This window comes from Microtus oregoni, unplaced genomic scaffold (assembly GCF_018167655.1).
Source record: "Microtus oregoni isolate MIOR12 unplaced genomic scaffold, Mior012 000099F_ref0000060, whole genome shotgun sequence".
Lineage (NCBI taxonomy): Eukaryota > Metazoa > Chordata > Mammalia > Rodentia > Cricetidae > Microtus > Microtus oregoni.
In genome coordinates this window covers 2773984-2798542 of record NW_024544712.1, presented here as the reverse complement: position 1 = coordinate 2798542, position 24559 = coordinate 2773984, and the positions used below count along the sequence as shown (strand labels likewise).

At 37.2% G+C, this 24559-nt stretch overlaps 1 protein-coding gene across 1 annotated transcript in view; it reads left to right on the top strand.

Moving 5' to 3' along the window:
- Positions 1 to 24559, top strand: part of LOC121443080 (E3 ubiquitin-protein ligase Midline-1-like) — a 318467-nt gene that overhangs the window by 247922 nt on the left and 45986 nt on the right. The window contains exon 4 of the mRNA XM_041644764.1: positions 20693 to 20800. Within this exon, the coding sequence (XP_041500698.1) occupies positions 20693 to 20800 (108 nt within the window). The remainder of the gene's footprint in view (positions 1 to 20692; positions 20801 to 24559) is intronic.

Here is a 24559-nt window from a genome sequence, read left to right as displayed (position 1 = left end):
TTGTGCCTTATTGATTAAGTAACATGGGAAATAATAGTGAAGAAGCATAATGTTTTTCATTATTTCAGAGCAAAGTGAACATGTATTATTAAATGTATAACTAGATGAACAAAATAGAATGATCCATGTGCTATATTTTATTTTTATGATGTCAGGGCATTTGATGTTTAGGATAATAAGAAAGACTTATTTCTCTTTAGTAAAAAAATCACCTTGCTTTATGGTAAATCTTATAAATGCTTTATGGGTTGGGTGATTATTTCATTCAATTTCTGCTAGTTATTTCTTAAAACATTAATGTCTGGTTTCCATTATGGCTGGTAATAATTTCAGAACAAATGTCTTGTTCTTAATGCAATGTTAGTTTGACTTGAATTTACAAAATGGTATTCATTGTAGCATGATGCAAAATTATACTCCATTATGTTCAGTAAGTTCAGATGAGAGATAAATTCAATAAATTGATCATCAGGCCATGTATTTCAAGGGATCAGGTATTATTTTAGTTGAGATACTAATTGTTAAGAGAAAACTATTACTGAATTACTTGTGGTCAACTTACAAATAGACACACATGCCATTAGAAGTGATTCTTAAAAAAAATTTAAGAGTATTTCTTTCTCTGCTGCTTTGTAAGTCCTTTGGAGTGGAAATAAATGCTTGTTGTTGATTAAATTTGCAAACCAAGAAATATATTCTAAATAAAAATTAAATAATTATTTATGGATAGAACAATGGCAGTAGCAATACATATTATTATATTTATCCTAATTATTAAAATTCTCAAAGGGTATATTTTAAATATGTAACTCCAAGTTTTCCTGTAATATTTGATTGAATACATATCTGAATAATTAATGAAGAGCTGTCAGGGTCATAAAATCATAAAATCCCTCTTGAACATAAGAGGATATCATAGCCTGGTATGTATAAGTGAAAGTGGGGAGTAATAAAGAAAAAGAATAACAGAATGACATACCAAAATTAGATGCAAAATGAGATTAGTGGTCCACAAGAAAATGTAGTCTTGTCCTTAACATTTCAGTAAAATAAGTTGCATGTTATCTATTTCCTCTAATATCAGTCTCTGCAGAATAGTAAGTCCTAATCCATAAAAATTAGGAAGTCCACAGTTTGAAGGATCAGGTGACCCTGGCAAGGACTGGCTTCACAGAATATTCACGGGTTTGCTAAATTTGGGATAATTTCTTTTTACTGTGACTTTCTGTTCGGAGACTGATGCTATCAAGCTCTTTCACAGGTATTTATGGTCTGGAGTCTGGTTCTTTAATTTGGTTAAGGGCCTATTTTATTCATATTTTCAATTTGAATGGATCACCTATGATGTGTGGCACACTGTGTTGGGTGCCAAGGGACCTTTCTTATCAGGGACTCATTGTCTTCACTAAGACTGAAGAGCACCAACAACACAATATGCTTACCAAAAGAGAGGCGCGGATTATATCCTTCAAAAATTCAGAGAAAGGAGAAATTAGTTCCTGCTGGCCACTGGGAAAGAAGATCTGAGCCTGACTTAAGGAAAGGTACTACTGATGGAGGGTAAATGAAAATATGGACTTGGACGTGGAGGAGTGCATGCATACTCTGAAATTGTGTGTGTGTGTGTGTGTGTGTGTGTGTGTGTTATCATAGAAAACTGGAAGACATGCATGAAGGAAAGATAGGTTGGGAGCAGCTTTGGAGAGATGGGAGTTGGGAAGCATTTAATTTGGCATCTGAGTTTGAAATTGGCTCTTGAAAGTTTAAAGATAATTCATAAGACATGTAGATTGTGTTTGCTTCACACTCAACAACTGGTAACCCTCACTCATTTCAGGAATTGGTATTTGTAGCTATTTGGAAAATAATATATTTATCTTCCTGCAAAATAATCACTCATCCATGTGAAAAGACCACAGTATTAACGGGACTCCAGAAAGGTAGTGGAATGTGTTGGGCACCAGCAAGCTATTCTTTCAAATCAGTTCAGTGGAAAAGAATTTCCTGCTTCACAACCTAGATTTCTAGACTATACTTCTTCCTTTTCCTCTTCCTGAAGTTGTCCTTGTATCGGAGTCTGAGCTTTCTTGGGGAAAACAACATTCCCATGCTAGCTTTGGCTAAGAACTCTCAGCACCGAGGTGACTCTGCATTGTTGTGAATTCAATCAATGAATTCCTTCTCAGGTTTTAGGAGGAAATGTTACATCCTCATGAGCACACCCCCATCCTGGGGGTTCCCTTCTGCTTTTCTTTAAAAAATATAAGCCCTTGAATTTCTGCCCCCCCCACTGTTTTCACAACCTGTGGGCAAACAAATGAGGGAAAATAAGTGAAATGGCCTTGTGACTGTGTAACTCGAGAAGAAAGCACGTCAAGGCAGGTAGAGGCCTTGAGAGAGCAACCTTAGAGGGACTCCGGCAAATGTTTGTGTTAAGCTGATGTCTAGGGCTCTCTAAACAATAGGCTTTAACTGTTCTGCTTTGTTTCTTCCAGGAGAGGATTCCAGTAAAAGCTCCCTCAGGTCAAGATTGGAGTTACTGTTATCTAGAGCATAAAATAAGCTTATGAGAAGTGACCAAAATTTGGGTCAGGAACTGAAGGTGATCATACACACACACACACACACACACACACACACACACACACACACCCAGCATTGAGAACTCTCAGGCAGTAGGATGGATTGTTTACAGCCAGCCTGGGCAACATAGTAAAATGCTGACTGAAAAAAAAATGGAGGGAAAATTAATTTAAATTTTGAAAAAAGGACTAGCTTCAGAACTTACTTTTTATAGGTTAAATATAGATTGCAGCTCTCATTACCACATTCTCCTACTGATTGTCATTGAAAAATCAGAAAAACTATTTTATTGCTTAAGAAAATACATGGAGTCATTACTCTTATTTTTGTAGCAAATATAACACATTGTAAAAGACCACTTGGGGGAATTGTTGGTGACAGTGACAATCAATCTATCCTGAGATAGGAATGGAGAACAACTACAAAATTGTGACCAATTGCCATTGTTTGGGGAAGATAGAGGCCCAACTGACTGTCTTTGTCCAAGGTCTAATCCAGCAGCTTGTCAGTGTGCTAGCCTTGGCTCTTGATTAATCTTGCCTTGTTTCTAATCTCCTTAAATTTTTAAACTATTTGTGTGTGTGTGCCTGTGTGTATGTATGTGTGTGAGTGAGTGTGTGTGTTTGTACATATGTGTGGGTATGTATCTCTTATAGGGCTGTCAGAGAACAATTTGTGGCAATTGGTTCTCTCTTCACCATGTGGATTCCAAGGATGGACCTCAGGTCCTCGGGTGCAGCAGCAAGCTCCCTTACCAGACAAGTAATCTCTCTGGCCTGAAATCACTTTTCAAATTCTCTGTGGCTCTTTTATTTTTCTCCCTTAGTTTTTTCTTCTCTTTTAATGATGTTTATTTCTTTAACTAGCCTTCTGTGGCTTCCGGTATTGGCATATGGAACAGCAGACTTTTTGTGAGTGAATTAAGCATTTTTAACTAGATTTCTGCTCCAGTATGAGTTAAGAGGAATGATGGGGATGGGTTATCTTGAAAGAAAGATGGACATTTTTGCTTCAGTTCATTGTGCCATTTTCTATTGTGAATGCATTCTCTCTTGGTGGAGAAATTGGCAGTTGCTTCATCCAGAACATTGGACAAAGGCCAACATCAAAATACATATATACACACATAAAAACACACACATGGACACAGAAACACACAGACATATATACAGAAAGACATGCACGCACGCACACACACACCTGCCTTTTAAGTCTCATGGACATGTTTGTGATCTGGATGAAGTAGATTCTGCTGTGGGCAACTTGAGTATCTAAAGTTGTATTCAAATTTTAGTTCATTGCTACTTGCAGAGAAGACTCAGGTTCCCACTCCATTTGGCACCTTGTAAAGATGTTGTCAGGGATTATTTAGTTAAACTCTGGGTCTTATTAAACCAGACCAGCAAACTCCCATTCATGCAAATAGCTCTAAAAAGGGGACAAGGTGATGGGACAATTGTTAGCATTCAGAAACTATTATGGCCACTGCTATAGTGAAGCAATTTTTCAGCTTCAGGTCTTAGGTTTCCCGTGACACAAATGCAAAAGAACTAACCGTCTACTGTATTAAATCTCATCATTTCAGATCAACTCTATCTGAAATATCTTGGGTACATTATGTACATTACAATATGTAGTTTCTGCCAACAGGCTCACTACAATTAAAAAGTTATGAAGAAAACCTGTTTTTCTCGGTGTGAATTAAAGTGATTGCTTGTAAAAATATTATCCAGCACATACCTGTACTCAATGCTGTTGGGGTAAAAAAATATTCATAAGAGTCATTGGATCATTTTACTTTCTTAAAATTTGTGAGGAATAGGGAGAAGATACCAGTAAAACTCTTCTGGCATACTAGAATTAGAAAATACTTTTATGACTGAATGAAGACAAGCCTATATTGATAATGTTTTTATAACATTCCCAAGTTTAATCTGTCTATCATTAAAAACAACATCTAAAACATTTATCATCTATTAGTCTTTCTAATTTGAGAACAATAAAGTTTTGTGTTAAGTATTCTGAATTCTACCACATGACTCAGAGTGGTGTTTGACCTTGCTAAACTGAATGTGGAATAATAGGCCTCAACTAGAGCTCAGTGGCTGAGCAATAATAGGAAGGAAGAAAGGAAGAAGTGTGAGTTTTCTATTGCATCCTAATGAGGTCTCTCTACACCAAAAGGGAATTCTTTATAGTATCTTTAAACTATTTTGCATGCAACCTCATTCTCTTGACAAAGTAACCTATTTGGGTAGCTAGAGCAGTATAGATTTTTCTGGCATGATATAAAGAATAATAGGAATAAGGAGGCATGACAGATGACTCTGTTGGTAAAATGCTTGACATACATACAAGCATGAAGACCCAAGCTTGATCTCTAGCGCCCACACAAAAGCAACGCATAACAGTGCACATCTATAATCTCAGTGTCTTGTGGGGCTCAGTGTAAATAGAGACAAGCGGATCCTTGGAGGTTGCCAGCTAGATAATCTAGCTGTGTCAGTGAGCTTCATGATCAGTGAGAGGACATGTCACCAAAAAAGAAAATTAAAAAAGAAGGTGAAGGAGAACATATGGAAGGGTGCCTGACATTGACTTGTGGTCTTCACAGGTATGCTCACACACATGTATATACAAATGTATACATGCAAAACACACAAGGCTAGTATGAAAGTTTGTGTACACTTTAAAATGGTGATTACAGTTAGCTGTAACTCAGCTTTCACATAAGATGAGCTTAGCTTAATGGATTCAGATGAGCAGGTCCAAGATGAAAAAAGATGACCATGATGAGCAGGTAGAAGCTTAGCTTCCCCATGGCTTGCTCCTCTTCAGTCCATTGACAAACAAGCATGATCACAATAAACAATAATCATTGAGTAACTTAGCCAACTTCTTTTTTTAATATTTATTTATTTGTTATGTATACAATATTCTGTCTGTGTGTATGTCTGCAGGCCAGCAGAAAGCACCAGACCTCATTATAGATGGTTGTGAGCCACCATGTGGTTGCCAGGAATTGAACTCAGGACCTTTGGAAGAGCAGGCAATGCTCTTAACCACTGAGCCATCTCTCCAGCCCCTTAGGCAACTTCTTTTATTTCTATATTTAATATGTGCTTTAACTTATTTCCCTCTATTAATCGGTACCAACATGTCTTCTATATGACAATCAAGCCAAAATTATCCTTCTGTGTAAAGCAATTATACATTATGAGAAACACAGGACATGTCATCTTGTACCCTCATTCTACTGGCTTCTATTTTTAATTGCCAAATGTAGGAAAAACTGAAGCGCTTTATTCTAATTTTGAAAGTCCAAATTAAAGTATTTGAGGCATGTGTATAATATTCTCACTAACAAGAGTGCCACTGTAGCACTGCTTATTCTTGTTTCAAAGAGAAATCTGAGTTGTGAAATTCAGCTATTTAAATGACTTGATGCTGCCACTGAGTGCAAAGAGCTCCCAGGGAGGAAGGACTCGCAAAAGATCTATAACCAAGTGTGGCAAGTTCTAAGCCTGGGCATGTGCGGTAGAACTTCCACGCTGCTTTAAAAACTATTCTACTAGAAATAATATCGAGTTCCTGTCTAAAAGGTGATGAAACTTTCATGAAGGCATAATTCTCTTAGTAGGCAAGGTGTTATTAGGCCTTCATAATGTCCTTCTGTCTATTTTCAAAGGATTGGGAAGAGATTGCGCCTTCATGAGTGTTGCTATCAGGAGAATATTACTGTATAAAGTTATTGAATCTCCATAAGCAAGTTTATATTAGGGAATAGGGGAAGCAAAAGTAATGGGATTTGTATATATGTACTCTAAAAACAATTGTGGCCACTTGACAAGATCTTATACTCACTTTCTAATATAATTATCTCAATAGCCTTTTCATGTAAACATTATTATATTGGCTGTAGGTATGTGGCTTGAAGCCATACAAAGCAAAACAAAACAAATATCAACTAATAGAGAATGAGTTAAGCCAGTTGTGGTGGTGCACACCTGTAATTTCACACTCACAAGAAAGAAACTGGAGAACCATGACTTTGAAGCCATCCTGGGCTATATTGTTAGTTTCAGGCCAGGTTTGTCAACAGAACAAAGTGAGGCAGAGAGAAGAATCTGAACCAGAACGCGTATGAAGTTCACTTCAACCATGAAATGTAACTGGAGTAGTAATTGAACTACCCAAGTGGTGATATGATAAAAGCACTGATTAGCATGACAGACAGATCCCTGGGAAAATTCTCACTAAATTATGTCCATAAGACCTTCACAAAGGTGCAGCGAGTACACAAACACAGCTGCCGTGCCAGTAGAATCAAAGAGCCATCAGTCCTGAGGTATTCTTAAATCTTTGGTCATTAGCCATTGTTGTGGTTACCCCAACTTCTTTGAGATGACAAATTTGCTTCCTCTAAAGAGTTTTTCATTCTCAAAAGGAAGTTTAACACATGTGTATAAAACAAAGACCTACATAATACCATAGAGTTAGTATTTTATGCTATAATTTAATATCAAAGCAGTTGTATGTCAATAATGTATAGCATTTAAGAAATGACACTTTACAGAAATTTGAAAAATTTGCTTTCAGATTTCAATTGATAACGTAATGTATTTAAATCTGTAATTTTAAGCTGGATGTCAAAGCAATGCTGAAATGCTCCCAAGACCTTGGCTTTCACTTTACAGTATCTCTAACTTTAATTTATGAGACTTACAGAAAGCTGCTTAAAGTTTGGGGAAAATGAACATTTTAAATGTCTCATTTCATCATTCTAAAAATTTGAATAGATCGTAAAGTAAAGTGAAGATTAAATTTATAAATGCAGATTAAAATGTTCCACGATTTTGTTGTTAAATTATGAGCAATGATTGTCTGGGGTGAGCATTGCCTGGAAGTAAGGATGGAGGGTGTTTTGTCAGATTATGAAAATGTCTTATATCTTGGTTGTGTTGATCATGAAAATCTGCTTAGGGATCCCTTAAAATATGTGTATTTCTTTATATGAGAATATTTACTTCATTTTTAAAAGAATTACCTTACTTAGCTGATCTCTACATGGAATTGATTGTTTAATGAAGTTGAGTCTGGCCAGCTTGAGTTAATCGAACACTGACTTAAGGACTCCCTGTGAGTGATTGTTCTTGGTTTTACAAATTGTATTAGATTTATAAGTAGATAATGAGATTTATTTAAAAGCTTAAGAAAAACTATATAGTTAATGACTTGTGTAGATGCATTCCTTGTATAAAAGTTCCCATGGTCTTGTAAGTCCATGTGTAGGTCTTTCCTACTTGGCAGGATTCCTTGGGAAGTATGCCAGGCTTCCTAGGATGCCGAGCAAATGGTATAATATCTGCCAATGACTCTTGGTGCACTAATAGCATTTTCCAAGGCATCACCTGCATCCTTCTGTCTGCCCTCCAGCATTAGCTCATTTGCATAAATCTGCATGCCAGATAAATTGTCACTCTAAAAAGCAGAAAAGGGCCTTTCTTAAAAACATTATACTCATTATACTCCACCATGGCAGATTTTAGTAGCTTTTGGGTGGATAAGCATGCCTGCCAGACCCTTACCCAAACTGAGGGATATGGCACAGGATAAGGACAGGAGGATAGAGTTAACGAAGCAAAGAACTGGGAGGCAGATGTCCATCTGGAGCATTCTGGAGCCATGAAGAGAGCTCACAGAGAGTCTTCAACCCCTCACTGCAAACCTGTACCTTTCCTTTTGATTCACTAAATCAACAATTCTCAACCTATGAGTCTCAACCCTTTCACAGGGGTCACTGAAGACCATTTGAAAATACAGATATTTATTTATATTACAATTCACAACAATAGCAAAATTACAGTTATGAAGTAACTAATGAAACTAATTTTATGGTTGGGGTCATGACGACATGAGGAACTGTATTAGAGGTAGTAGCATTTGGAAGGTTGAGAACCACTGCTCTAGATAATCTCACAAACCTCCCTAGGTTCTAAAATCAAGTCAATAAGGTTTGCTTCTGGTATCATCATGGGTATGCTGGCAACATATCCTTCATTTAGGGAGAAACAAAAGCAGCTTAGTTTTGTTTTGCTTCCATTCCTTTGCTGCCAAGACTGTTGCAAGGATCTCTTGAAACCACTAGCTTCGATTTCCTTGCAGTCTGGAAGTTGGTTGCATAACAGGCTTAATTCCTTGGCAAAATCAAAATATGTCCTGAACAAAGGTGCAGTGGTTCTCAGCTTTTAAATGGGGTTTGCATGGGGGGAAGTATGGGATTGTTGGTTTTGGTGCAAATTAGTTCTTCTTTTAGTATATTATACGAAACAATGATGCCAAAGAGATGCCATCCTAAAGGAAGATGGATTTTGTGTGTTTTTTTATGCACTTTCCATTACTATGACCTATTGTGTGTAATAGAGTGGGTTCAGGTAGACAGCACAGACACTCCTGTAAAAGAGGAGGCATGTAAATGCTAGCCTGGAATCAACCTCTGCCTACTGAAGCAAAGAATCACTTTAATGTTTGCAGAATCAAATGATTTTTCCCTTCTGCTTTTCATGAAATGGCCTTAAAGAATTCCTCTTATTTGTGGTTTCAAAAAAAATTAAAACTATGCCAGTGAAGCCTGCCTTTAAGGGTTCTATTAAACAATAAGAAGGCTTTGTTCTTAGCTATAAAATTAAAGCAAGCAGTGTTTCCACTACCTGGCAGGATGCCTTCCTCAGCCCCTACCCAACCTTGATCCTCACACACTTAACAAAGCCTACTGTTTCCCAGGTAGGAAGGTGAGATGACAACATCTGCCAGGCTTGTATATAGAAATATAACTGACCTTTCAGATAATGGAGCGGTTGAACAACTGGGTGAAAAGGAAAGGAAGAGATAGATAGATAGATAGATAAATAGATAGATAGATAGATAGATAGATAGATAGATAGATAGATAGATACAGACAGGCAGATAAATGATAGACAGGCAGGCAGGCAGGTAGACAGACAGACAGGCAGACGGATTTTGAGACTGAGATTTCTTCAAGTGCTGCTCCTTAACTCAAATCTTTTTTTTAAGCAGTTGTAGTGCATATCTTCAGCCTTCAGAATGATTGCTTTAGAAAGTCAATATTAATTTTACAGTGGGTGGGAATGATGGAAGCAAAGAGTCTTTAAATAAGAAAACACATACATATACATACATGAATACATGTTACACAAACAAACAAACACACAATGTTTTACTTTGGCTGTTACGTAAATTTTGACAAATTGGTATAAGTGAAACACAAATACTCATATTTGGGTTGTGGCCTTGAAGTAGGGAACGGCTATGGTCAATACAGAAAGCACTGCCAGACAGAGTCTGTATTTTGTTCTAAGACACTGGACCCACAGAACAAATAGGGTGAATGTGGTACCAACTCCTTCTAGCCTCCTGTAGAGCTGATCATATGAAACCATTGTAACAAAATTTATCTTCTAGAGCTAGCCTTAGGAAGAATGTAAAGGGCCAAGCAGCAGTGGCACATGCCTTAAATCTTAGCACTTGGGAGGCAGAGGCAGGCAAATATCTGTCAGCTAGAGGCCAGCCTTGCCTACAGGACAGCCAGGGCTGTTATTCAGAGAAACTTTGTCTTAAAAAAAATCAGAAGAATAGGAGGAGGAGTGTATGGCACCTATGGATGTCAGTGCCTTGTGATGTCAGTGCCTTGTGCATGTGGGACTTACTGAACCTGCCTCCCTTTATGTGGGGTTGTCTCGGCCTCTTCCAGAGAATTCCAGAGGAGAGTGAATCCCTCATCTGTGCTTAGAAGCCTTTGACTTGTTCCTGATAGGACCTGTTAGATAAATCCTTTAGCTGCAGTGATTCTGAGTTGCCTGTTGTTTTGAATCTTGAGTTGCCCGGAGTGAGCTTGGGTAGGCACACTTGGATGTCTTCATACTTTTTCTTGTCCACTTCCCCACTTCCCATGGATATTTCTTATCAAATATCTGTTCTTTCATTCCAGTCTTAAACCATTTTTCAGGAACAGCAAAATTATAGACTGCATCTAAAATGGAATGATACAGCATGAGTCCTTTTCCTGTTTGTGATCATAACTCACATATCCAATTTCTACAACCCATCTTCTATTTTGTTGTATTTACATCAATATAGATACTAGTGCTTGGGCAGCAAAGATATTCAGTAATCAGTCTCTGTGCTTTGCCCATATTCTGAAGGGGCAACAGCCAGACAAGGGGATTCATAGATAGCACTTATGGCTACTTCATAAAGATAGAACTGTGTTTACCTTTTTTCCAGTTGTACTTCCAAGTTCAAGTTTTATCAGTCATGTAATCAAGTCTGTTTCAGTCCCTGGAAAGAATGCCGAAGAGCAAGAGCTAGTTCTCATTCTGAAGACCTTTACGGAGAAGCAGATGACAGCTCCACTTAGCTAACACAAGCTTGACTAGAGAGTCATCTCTGTATTTCTCCATCATATCACAATACAGGAATCATGGTACAAACTGGAAAGAATGCCGCTTACCAAAAGGACAAACGCAAGTGCAAGAATGTGAGACGGCAGACCAGAAGTTTCCTCTTTCCATTAGAAATAGCTTCCTTGTTCTGAATTAGGTTGCTTCTATCGTTCCTTTGACTCAACAAGCATTCATGAGTTATTTTCACCTTCAAAAAAGCCGATTTTTACTAAATACACGTGCTGAAGATTACTTAACAGAATGTTACTACTTTTCAGAAATTTTATGAAAAAGATTTGATAGACAGAGTTGCACATGCTAGTTTACTGGGTTTTTTCCCCTTTATTCGGTGTACCCAGCCCAAACGGAAGGGTGTAGAGCATTTGTTTTATAAAGAGTGTAATTAATAAGCTAAAGGAAGGAAGGAAGGAGATGATTGTTTTTGAATGAATTATGAGCAACACCTTCCATTCTGTTGCTTCATTTTGGAACTGCTTTCCACAAAGTTGTCATTAAACAACCCCGAATGCCTATGCCATTGGTGCCAAGAATGTGAGACTGAAGGCTGCAGTCATCTGAATGTATCCTAGGAAGTAGAGCACAGGAGGGTCAATGTTTGTTATAAATGTAACAGAAGTCCTCAGGCCACAGTGGGGAAAGTATAAGCCAGGCACCAGTGGATTGTCACTTCAAAATGGAAACTTAGTAAATCAGTAATTGCAAACTCTTCATGACTAGAAGGAGACAGTGAGATTTTACTGAGTATCTACTATCTCCCAGATTGTCCACAGATGTTCTAATTAGTTTAACTATGCAGAAAAGAAATACTCTTAGAGAAATTCATGCATTTTAACACTTTTTTGCTCTATTCTCTATGCTGAAGGATGGCAAAGTATGACCCTAGGATCAGATCTTACTTGTCATCTTCTTTTGGTAAATAAAGTGGGGTTTGTTTTTTGTTTTTTGTTTTTTTTTTTTTGGCACACAGCCACACCTATGTGGTTACACATTGTCTAGGACTGCATTCAAAACTACAATAAGAATTGATTAGATGCGAAAGGGTCCATATGGTTCATAAAGTTAAAGTATTTACTTTTCTACTGCTCTGCAAACAATGTTTCCCAACTGCTGCTCTACACTGTGGGAGAATCTCCTCAGCCCATCCTCTCTCCAAACTCAGTTGCATAGGAGGCAACATTTATGACATCCAATTGGAATTTCAAAGTAACTCCAAATTCTAGAGTTAGTCACCATGGTAACATGGCTTCCTGAGTTATTGAGCTGATGAAAGATGCAGATGTATTGATTAATGCTACATTTTTTTTAGCTAGACAGAGTAGGATGACTTGTCCGAATATCTATGATTTTTCCTTTCTTTTTGTTTTCCCCTAAGTTCAGCAAGCTTATTTTTATATATAACACAGGGAAATAAAATGAAATTTTATGTTCTAAGAAACAATGTAGCAGTGTCTTAGAATTATTTTGATTTGCATTTCCCTTATGGCTAAGGATGTTGAACATTTCCTTAAATGTTCATTTGAGATTCTTCTGTTGAGATTTCTCTGTTCAGTTCTGTGCCCCATTTTTTAATTGGGTTATTTGGGATTTTGATGTCTAATTTCTTGAGTTCTTTATATATTTTGGAAATCAGACCTTTGTCTGATGTGGAGTTGGAGAAGATCTTTTCCCATTCATTAGGCTGCCTTTTTCTCTTATTGACTGTGTCCTTTCCTTTACAGAAGCTTCTCAGTTTCAGGAGGTCCTATTTATTTATTGTTGCTCTCAGTGTCTGTGCTACTGGGATTATATTTAGGAAGTGGTTTCCTGTGCCCATGCATTGGCTAAGTCCCACTTTCTCTTCTATCAGGTTCAGTATGGTCGGATTTATATTGAGGTCTTTGATCCATTTGAACTTGAGTTTTGTGCATGGGAATAGGTATGGATCTATTTTCACTCTTCTACATGTTGATATTCAGTTATGCCAGCACCACTTGTTGAAGATGCTTTCTTTTAGCTAGACAGAATAGGATGATTGGTCCTAGTATCTATCATTTTTCATTCTAGATAGGCATTGAAGATAAACAGAGCTTAGAAACAACATGGAGAGTGAATATGAACATAAGATTACTATGTATGAAGCAAGTTTCAACGGTTTTTTGTGTACTAACTCACTAGCTCTTCTCAGCACACCTGAGGGACTGTTGTGAGGACTGTCCTGTACCCTGCGGTATGTTTAACAGTATTGCGTTTGCTCTGGGAGGTAAGAATATGTGTTTTCTTTATGGAGACAGGTAACCTCAAAAGTGGGTAGTTGACACAGACAACCAGGGATGTACAGCTAATGATTCACTTCAACATGACATTGCTGTCTCAGATAAACATCTCCAGGTCCAGAGCTCTGACGTGTCTCTTTTAGCCTTTGGTCTTCATAAAGAATTTTACCATATTTGAAGATTTGGCTTTACTGAAAAATTAGCATCAGCATCAACAATTTGAATGGACATGTTCTGTTATACTACTCTTGGGAATAAAACTCCCTTGTATAAAGTTTCAAAGTTTTAGGCATCAGCAGTGGCATTTTTGCTGGGCAGTTTTATTGCCTTGTTACATTTGTATTTTGTTTATAGGAATTTTATTGCTCTACTCACTGTAGTGTGTTACCATTTTAATGACATCTTATGGCCTTGTTTATCCAACATTTGAGTTTCATAATCTTAGAAACCTAAAGTAAGGATTTACTGTGAGCATCCTGAGAACCATTTTTAAATCCATAGCAAGCACATAACAAACCCAATCTGGATATTTCAAATAAGGGTGATTGATCTCCTGTGGTCCAAAAGATTTTTCACCATGGTGCTCTGATAACTTATATCCACAGTATCACTACTGTTACTTCCCCCAAAAATCACTTCAGGAAGGGATTCTCTGTTTTAATCATGAAAAGCTATTATTGGGATTGAAAAAAGTTCTAGCCAAAAAAAATTGTAATTATTAAGCTCTAGAGTATATCTTAGTGATCGAAGGCTTGCTTAGCACATTCATGGCTCTGAATTCCATTCCCAGCATAACCAAAACTTAAAAACTAAATGAACACATTGAACATTAAAACTATGTCTCTGTATTGTGTCTTCTGGTGTCTACTCCATACACAGAGAACCTGGACACTGGGGCATTCTCTCTCGACTACTTGAGCACGATCCACAAGTATCTGACTTTGGTCAAGAGACTTTCTGAGTAAAGATTATATGTAAATATATTAGATGTATTACAGTTATACCGTCTGTACTTACTCAGTTCTCCTTGGCTCAACTTTATATACAAAGTGAAGTATTAGAATCCCTTCCATTGTTCTTTCTGGCAGCTCTGTCTAACTTCTGCCCTAGGGTCTGGAATGTTCATCACAGCCGCCTTTGGCAATAAAACCCACAGCAACCTCAAGGTCCTCATATTTCTCTTTGCACCTGGTCAGCAGAGCTCAGTGGGGCACGGAGCTGAAATGTGTGCAGTTTACTCCTTGTACCCTTGTCTTACTGGCCAAATGTCAGTTTATCCACAATGAAATTCTCTCTCTCTCTCTCTCTCTCTCTCTCTCTCTCTCTCTCTCTCTCTGTGTGTGTGTGTGTGTGTGTGTGTGTGTGTGTGTTGAGTGATATGGGATAGCTAGGACATGCTTTTTCACAATGCTACCTGCTTTAGGTTTAGATGCAGATTTAAAGTTCCGGATAATTAGTATTCAGAGACAAATGCTTTAGGGTCTGAAGTACAGCATCTACAGAACATCATATATAAATGTCGTTACTTTTCTCTAGGCTGCCTTAATTTGAATCAGTGTGGAATGATCAGCTTTTGATTTTACTGTAAGAAATGATTTTAGGCAAACATACAGGATAGATATATACTTTTAAAACTAACAAGCGGCAAGGTTAACAGTCTCAAAGAAAGAGTCTAACTGTTAAGGGGTACAATTTCAAGATTGCACTAATCGTATCCCTTGGGCTGTGTAAACCCAGGGGTCACTATTCTTGTAGAATTCTTAGTGCATTGAGCAATGCTCCTTTCTTTCCCTCTGGATACTCTGAAGTCAAATTTCCTGTCTCTAACACATTGACTTTATCCTGTCCCAGGCTTACTTCAGTGTTCCATCTGTGTACAAACAGGAAGCCATCTATCAAATGAGTGGATCCTTTTGGCAGGAGGAATTGGGAGGTTCTACTTTGAAAGACTGTAGGTGGCTAATTCGTTTCAACCAGGCATTGTCAAGTGAGAAAAAAATGAGGGTTTTTAAAGTGCTCTTAGCCACAACAAACAGATGCTGGTATGAATGAAGAGGTAAAAGGAAACCTTTATGCACTGCTGGTGAGAATGTAAAGTAGTATATTCATTATGAAACTAAGTTTGGAGGTTCCTCAAAAAAATTAAAATCAGAAGTACAACATGATCCAGATGTCTCACTCCTGATCATGTACCCGAAGGACTCTATATCCTTCCTTAGAGATACTTGCTTAGCTATATTTATTGCTATACTCTTTACAATAGCCAAGACAGAGAATCAGTCTACAGTTCCCTCTACAGATGAATGGATTAAAACTGTGGTACACACACATAATGGAATTTTATTCGGCCATAAAAAAATGGAGCCTTAACATGTGCTGGAAAATGGATAGGCCTGGAGATCATCAGAGTGAGTTAAATAAGCCAGACTCAGAGGACCCATTACCTTGTCCAATAGATACATATTAACACATGATTTTGAAAAAATAAAAGTAAGATTACTACCTAAAAGCAAAAAATAAATAAAGTGCACATTCGCTCAGTTTTACCTATGAGAAGTGGCCAGAGATTTTCTCCCCTTGATATTCCTTTCTAAGATTTCCAGGAAATGTTTCTAAAGATTTTAAGGCCACACTTGTGTGAAAATTAGTGATGGCTATACTTTGTACCATACATCTCACTTAGCAGTTAAATACAAGTCGAAAGAGCAAGTTTTAAGAAATAATAGAGACCATTTACAGACTGCTAAAGAACATTCCACAGACATATAGCTCAATTTTTGGTGTGTCTCTGTAATTAAATCCCTTTAATGTTTATACGTTTGACAAGGAAAAAAATTTTCAACTTCACCCCACCCCTTCTGTGAAATCTTATAACGCTATTAGACCATAAAACGTAGCAGGAGGACTTTTTACTGGGCACTGCTAACGGACTGGTCTAGAAAAATATAGCTAAAACATTTATGTTATCATTGACTTCTGTAAGAAATTGTGTATATTAACATTAAAGAAGGCAGTCTCTATGCTGACAGTTGATGTGGAATGCTAAGCAATTACCAATGTGAGGTGGACATTAATACAGAAGAGAGACATGCGGTACTGTATTTGATCTTTGGTCTAGGAGGCTTTTAGGTCGTAGGTGTGCTTTTGGCACTTACTTCAGTCTTCGGCTTTCTTATTTCAATAAGACTGTAAATCAGTAAAAAGTCATAGTCTGAGAAGCATCAAATGACCCTATCACTAGGAAAAAGTGGGTCAGCAAGTCTTTCTAGGCAAAAATCTTCTGCTATTCCTTGATAATGTAATTTCCCTACCTAATCTAGCCTTCCTCCTCCCAAAGTACTTAGGAGAGCTGTGAACTCAGTAAACAGGTGGAAAATAAGAGCATATTCTCATAATTTACTGAAATTGTGTTCTATCAAGCCACTGTGAGCACTAATTTTCACAGTGGGGTTGTCTCTTGTACACACATGGCCATACAAGAACATAATAAAATCCTAAAACTCATCTGATAGATTCCATTTTCTTTATTTTTTCAAGAGAGCAAAGGAGTCTCTGAAGTAAGGGGCTACCGTGAAACCACTACGGTACTGGGTACTTGATTGACATGCCTCCAGTCCAATGCCAGCGCCTCCCACATTGCCTCCATGCTATTGATACTTATGCACAAAAACTGGCATAGAATTCAGAGGATTAGCACCATATCCCACCTCAGTTTTGGACACACAGGGCAACACACCTTTTTCAATGCTCTTTGTGAATGCAGTTGAAAGGGCCTCCTGTCCAGAGTTAAGGATTAACAAACAAAATGTTGCATACAGAATTGGCAGTGATTGGGGATGGACTGATGTTATTTGTTAGGAGGTTAGCCTGGATTCGGCATCTGTGAACCTCTGAATGACCTGTCTGCGTCTCTTGGCTAGTTCCTTTTTCTTCCTCTAGATTTGTCAAAGAATTCTTCTCTATGCAATAAAGTGAATTCTCTTCTCAACCATGTTTAATCAAACTACCCTCTCTAACTTCTTTCCTATAATGGCCCAATCTTAAATTTTTATTTATTTTTTGACTTAGTCTATTTCATAGACTTATATGTAAACATTGAAATAACAATGACTTTGTCTCTTTTTTAACCAACCATACAGCAATTGGAAGGCTGATTGGTATCATGCAGAAGCCCAGGAACTGTTTGTGAATGGATTGATGGATGACTAAGTAAATGTTTGAATGTGGTTCTTTCAAAAGAGGTGTGCCAGGTGTGTGGTAAGCATAGTCAGGACTTCAGCCAGCATGGCAATGGCTGTGGTACTTGAAGTTTCAGATAACAAACTGAGGGCTTATCAAAAAAAAAAAGAAAGAAAGAAAGGGAGAATACATTCTTGGTTTTTAGAATTGAGGTGGTCTCTAACTGGAGAAAATTAACTGGAGAGAGATGGAGCTAGTACTAAAGAACAAAATAAAACCAAGGGGCGGAGATGGTGGCCTTCAAAAGGAAAAGGGAACCTGTGGCTCTAGATTTAGAAAAAGTATATGCTAAGCCCATGTGGGAGGTTCAAAGAGAGACAAGGTGAAGCCAGCCATGTCTTTTAATTTCACAAGATGACTTGACGTTTGCTTGTCAACATCCCTGGAACAGTTGCAGTGAGTAGGCTAAGATGGGACAGATCCCAATTGTAAGCTAGAGTCACTTTTTCCTCATCTATGGATCTACATTATAAATCAAGCACTTTGAAAATCTAATTTCTCATTCCGATGTGGTCTAACACCAGGACATCCCATTTATCTCTATCTCATACTTAACTATAGTTTGGGGTAACTATAGTTTGGAACCAAAGAAAGACACTGATGACTCCAAAGTGGAAGTGCCTGTTGAGGAAAAAAGGGTTAGGGATTGTTTTTTTGCGTGTTTAGGTGGCTCCACATGGAGCACTTCTGTCAACCACAGGGATTTCTTTGTCAAAAGATATGAATCAGAAATGAAAGCTAAAATCACACCAAAGACCTGCTCCTTTCCAAACCAAACCTGTGAGCTAGAAAGGCCTGCTGACATCTGTCACCTTCACACTCAAAAGAAATGAAATCCAATCAGATCATTAACTCTAACACGATATAGTAAAACTGTGGAAAATTTCATTTTAGGAGAATAATTTTTAGAAATGTAGGATATTATCCAACTTCTTTTTGTCTACCTGTAGGAATATAAGAATGTTACAGTTAAAAAAATTGTAACTTAATGAAAGTAGAAAAACAGATTCAACTTTTCTAGTTTCAAAGAAAATCTATATGTATTCTTTAAAGGAAATTAAAGAAAAATATGTGGCCTAATGTCGACACACCGTGTTTCCAAATTTCTGGAAATAGTGTTCCAAGGTGATGATAATTGTAGTATCTGGTTTCTCAAAATATATTTGAGTCAATAAAATAGATCTCAGTACATATTTTTTTAATTTAGTAAAGCCAATTAATCCATCATAAAATGAGATCTGTACAATTGAGGTTCATGCTACTGTGACAACTGTAGGGCACTTTTTAATAATTTGCAATAACTCAAATTTCAGTGAGTTTTGAAAGAGGAATGGATCTATTACAAGGAAGTGCACAAGTGAACCTGGGAGAAGGTTCAGGGACCTCATTGATGTTTGATCAAAAAAAGAATTTTAATCATTGCTACATTCCAATCATCTCACCTCCTCCATTCTAATATGTCTATGGGTCATTTCTTTTCACAGCTTAGTTAGAATTAATTACTAAATTATGTTGAAGTGAAAAAGAAAGATAAGACATTGATTGAGAGTAGGTTTTAAGTAAATATTTAAATATAAATTTAAATTTACTTAGAAAACCTCCAGGGGGACTAGAAATGATGACATAAAATAATGCTAAGAGAAAATGAACCCACTGATTGTCTTCCCTGAATATCAGTCTAACTTCTAAATTCTGTAGCTTTTAATCAGTTCTTTCTTTTGTCCTTGTTACTTAAACAATCATTTAGCCAGTACTTCAGGGATAATTTAACATAGGACATGATGTCCCTTGGCTTGTTATAAAAGGCTGGTGATCACTGTCTTCTCAATAAAATGTCTTGTGTTATCTTTATGTGGTATCTGTTAGTGATCAAAAATAAAATTCAAGGAATCCTAGGCTTCTTGAAAGGGGACATAGTTTATGTGAGCCATGATGACTGAATGTTTATCCTGAACTCACAGTAGTACTTCCAGCTTATCTCATTCATAAAGAATGAAATTATCTTAGCTCGTTACCAAAACCAAAAGAACTCATAGCTGGGCCTTGTCCTCTTTGTGAGATATGCTAGATTCATCAGTGCCATTGTCTTCCTGTGAAATTTACAGCTTCTCCTGTAGCCATACTAAAATAATAATGCTTGTGGATGTTATCTCCATCTCCCACAGCTGGGATTTCTGGGTTTCTGTCTGTGAATAAGCATTTCAGTGTGGTCACAAGGTGGAGGAAATAGCACAAGCGCGCTATTTCCCAAGTACAGTTGCCAAGAGTGAGCTAATTGTAACTCTCCATCCCGTACAATGCATCTCAAAATTTCAAACACAGGCCATTCTGCATTGATTTACCTTTATATGAAAACAGTGAGCTTTCATTTGTACAATTTCTGTGTCTAAATACAACAGGAATAAGATTTAAAATTATGTCATAAGATTAATAAAGCATCAAGCCATCATTTTCTGATCTGTTACTTTACAGCTATTAAACCCAAACTTGAACATTTAAACCATGTTAAGTGAATATATAATTTAAGCTGTTACACTGTTTTGGGGAAACTTCTGTTAAATATTTTGAGAATAATTTGTCCTGAATAAATTAATAAGATTAAGTAGTTTTAAATTTGTTTTTCGGGGCTGGAGAGATGGCTCAGTGGTTGAGAGCACTGTCTGTTCTTCCAGAGGTCCTGAGTTCAATTCCCAGCAACCACATGGTGGCTCCAAACCATCTGTGGAGAGATTTGGCACCCTCCTCTGGCATGTGGGTATAAATGGAAGCAGAAAGTTGTATACATAATAAATAAATCTTTTTTAAAAAAAGAACAAAAAACCAAAAGAGAAAATAAATAAATAAATAAATAAATAAATTTGTTTTTCAAGTTTACTAAGACAGGAATTACAAATGTATTTCAATTCACAGATTGGATCCTAACTAGTTGGTAAAGGCAAATCTGGATTAGCAAAAAGAGTGTTGCAACTGGATGGTGTTTTCTGCAGACACAAGTCAGGCAGACATATAAGACCTATATTTGCCATCCTTGCAAACAATAGGAAGAAGAATTAAAGTTTAAGGTGTATGCATTAGTCTGTTAAAAATAGCATTTAAATAAAAGGCCAAATGAACGCCATTTGATTTATCCTCTAGGTCAATGCATCACGTCAAGAAGCCAAATTGACAGAAGAATGTGATCTTCTCGTTGAAATCATTCAGCAAAGACGACAAATTATTGGAACGAAGATTAAAGAAGGAAAGGTATGATTTCCTGAGCAGAAGATTTTATATTTCCCACCTGGAGAATATATACTTCCATGCACACCTGCACCTTTGAAAATATAAAATCATACACTCTGTATTTTCCATAATTTCTTCTTAAGTATCTGCCTTAGTTTGTTTTGTGTGGCTGTGATAAAGCATCTGACACAGAGTACTGTATAAAGTAAAGAGGATTATTTGGTACATAGTTCTGGTGATTGAAAGTTCTGAATAGCATTGAACCGTGTTTGGTAAGTGCCCCAGTCTGTTTCTTACCAAGACCTTAGAAATTTTTTGGAAATCATCCACATAATCCTGAACAACTTTACCTCCTCAACATCCTTAACCTAGATATCTACAAAGTTTCTTTTCTATGGAAGGTAACGTATTTAAAGATTCCCAAGGTACAACGTGGACCTCACTGAAAGCCCATATTCTGATTGCAATGATACTTCAACATAACTCTCCAGCAAACATGCTTACCTTTACATAGATGAGGCTTGAATTTCTTGGCGGGGAGTTCCCCTTATGAGATATAGGATAGTGGTAAAATGAAGGCGTAAGTCACAAACAATGCCACACCAATTCGGGGTTATGATTATTAGGGTGGTATTTATTTAAAGGGGAAAAAACTTACAGATCACTGTCCCAGGCAACAGCCCTCTTTGCAACCAGGAAAGGAGTCTAGTCGCAGGCGGAGCAGGAAGTGAAGAGAGAGAGAAGAGGGAAGTGGCCGCTTTTTTAAAGGGAGAGAAACCACGCCCCAGTGGGCTGGTACCTCAGCGGTGATAGGCTGGAGGAGTGGGAGGACCTCCCGCAACACCTCCCCCTTTTGTTTAAATAAGAGAGTTCTAAACCTACTATGAAATTATATACAATAAGTACAAATATCCTATTCTAACTAGCTTAGGTCTTGTATAATAAATAACTTGGCCAAGTCATGAGAGAAAGTAACTACATTTATATAGTCTTCAACCCCATCGAAGATCTGAGAAGGGAAATAATGTTACCTGGGTAATTAGGAAGTTCAGTAGAACAACTTCCAAAACATGCAACAAATTACAGAGACAACTAGCTACCTGGGCAATCACCCAAAGTCACATTAGCAGCGTTGAAGCAACCAACTTTGGCTAAGGCCTAACATAACTGACATACCATTTTCTAAGGCAAGCAACTTTTCAAAACTATCTTACCCTGTCTTGGCAGGATATGACAGTCCTGTTTTATCCATTGATGCATGCTCTGTATCTTTGTCAGTTGTTGAGGTATGGGCATTTCTTTGCCCAAACGCCAGTTCTGCCAAAAAGAAAGGCTCCAGGTGGAGTGTCTTTGGTGCTCAACATTCTCTCGGGAATAGAGTGGTGTTGCCAGGAGCAATTGTGTCTCTCTACCACAAAACTCTGAGTTAGATTAAAGGCCATTTTCTACAGCTCTTTGAAGAAGTTGAAGATTATCTATCTATACTGAGTATAATCTCTATATATCTAAAGAACCTGATTAGTCTATTATAAATGACAAACTTAGATGACTATTAGTCTATATAATTCTCAATATCTATCTAACTTAAAGACTAAGACAATAAACGACTGTGAAACAAATGAGGACAATGACCTCCAAATATAAACAATGTACAAATATACATTGCAGTAGGCAAATATATATCAATACACAATCATTATATAAGTATCTTAATCAGAGGTAGAAATGTACACTGCAATATGGTAAATATATACAATATATATATATATATATATCAATACAATATATGTCAATACATAAAAAAAATGTTTTAAGCAGAGGTAGAAACATGCATGCGTACAATAGTCAATATAATTTAACTTTGTATCAATATACAAGAATCTATACCAATGTATTTGTCTAAAAACAGTAACTCACAATTACAAATCTATTATCCCATCATCCCTCTTTTTTTTTTTTTTTTTTAAATGATCCCTGAGCGTATAAAATTCCTCCCCCAACCCTCAATCGTGTACTAATTATAATCAACCCCTAAATGATGTCCCTAAACCCAAGGGCAAGTTTTACTGGGAAAGGGGACCTCGTCCTCTAGAATTACTTCCAGCTGTCATGGGGGCGACGTTCTTTCTGGGGGATCCTGTGAAAGTGAAATGATGGTTAAATTTCAAGATCAATGTCTTTTAAAATTGCCAATAGTCTCTGAGTATTTTGTGCAGGTCTGGCCAAAATGTTGTATAAGATGTGCACCATTTCAGCTAACCAAGTTGGAACTGTCTTGTGCAGCTGGTACCAAAAGCAGGTCTTGTAGTAGCGCTATCAGCATCATGACGTCATATCAACCAGGTGGAGTTGTTGTTATGGGGCCCCATCTTCTTCCTGGAAACTTCAAATGTCACTTCAGGAAAAACTCATTGTTCATTATGAAAAACTTAAACATTAATCATATAGACATATATAAACATATATATATATTCAATGAAAGACATGATAGATATATTCAATGAAAAGTATGATAGATATGAAGAAAAGCAAAGATGTTTTCTAAACTCATATTTCTTTCTGTCCCATATCATGGCTCTTGACATGAGACAGAAACTCCAGAAACTCTGGGTTTTTCTCTTACTAACAGGCTTGGAATTGGAGAGGGACTGAGCCAAAGTCCAACTTCAAAACCAGCTTTATAAAAATTTAGAAATATGGTTTAATATTACTTACACAATCCATTCAGTTGTCTTCATATTTCCTATTGGGCAGGTATTTTTCCATTTGTCAGTATCCAAACATCCAGGGTCCCTTGAATTTCTCAAAGATGAGTGTTTTCCTGTGGAGATAAGAACAGAACCCTGCCCCCATTCTATATGTTTTTCTTACCACCTGTATGAATATCATCGTTGTGGATGAGTTGTCATTTCTCCTTTCCAAGAGGTTTCTCCTCTTCAAATCGAAACTTTATTAATTTTGATGGTATCCACAATTTTTCTTCTCCTGTGGAAACAAGAGCAAAACCCCTTCCCCAACGTAGCACATCTCCTGGCTTCCACTGAGAGGTCAGCACATCTTTGAAATAAATCGGTTGATTTAGTTCAGCAGACTTTTCCATTATTCAATGTCTTTCTGCTGCTGTCGTTCCTTTCTCATTAGCGTTAAGAAAATTCAAGGTTAATAAAGCATTATGTAATCTATTTCTGGGGGTATTTTCAGTCCCTTTCTGTTTGTTCAGCATATCCTTTATAGTACGATTTGATCTTTCTATAACTGCCTGACCTGTAGGATTATTTGGTATACCTGTAATGTGTTTTATATTATAATAATCAAAAAAGCGTTTCATTTTCTTAGATACATATGCTGGACCATTATCTGTCTTTATTTGCGCAGGTATACCCATGATGGCCATAACTTCCAATAAATGTGTGATTACTGAATCAGCCTTTTCTGAGCTCAGGGCAGTAGCCCATTGAAAACCTGAATACGTGTCTATGGTGTGGTGTACATATTTTAATTTACCAAATTCCATAAAGTGGAACACATCCATCTGCCAGATTTCATTTCTCTTAGTACCCTTTGGGTTACTCCCTGCAGGCAACGGTGTTTGATTATAGAAAGAACAAGTAGGGCATCTCTTTATAATGTCCTTAGCTTGTTGCCAAGTAATGGAAAATTCTTTCTTTAGGCCTTTACTATTGACATGATGCTTCTTATGAAATTCCGAGGCCTGCAACACACTTCCAATCAATAATTGATCAATCTCAGCATTGCCTTGGGCTAGAGGACCAGGCAGAC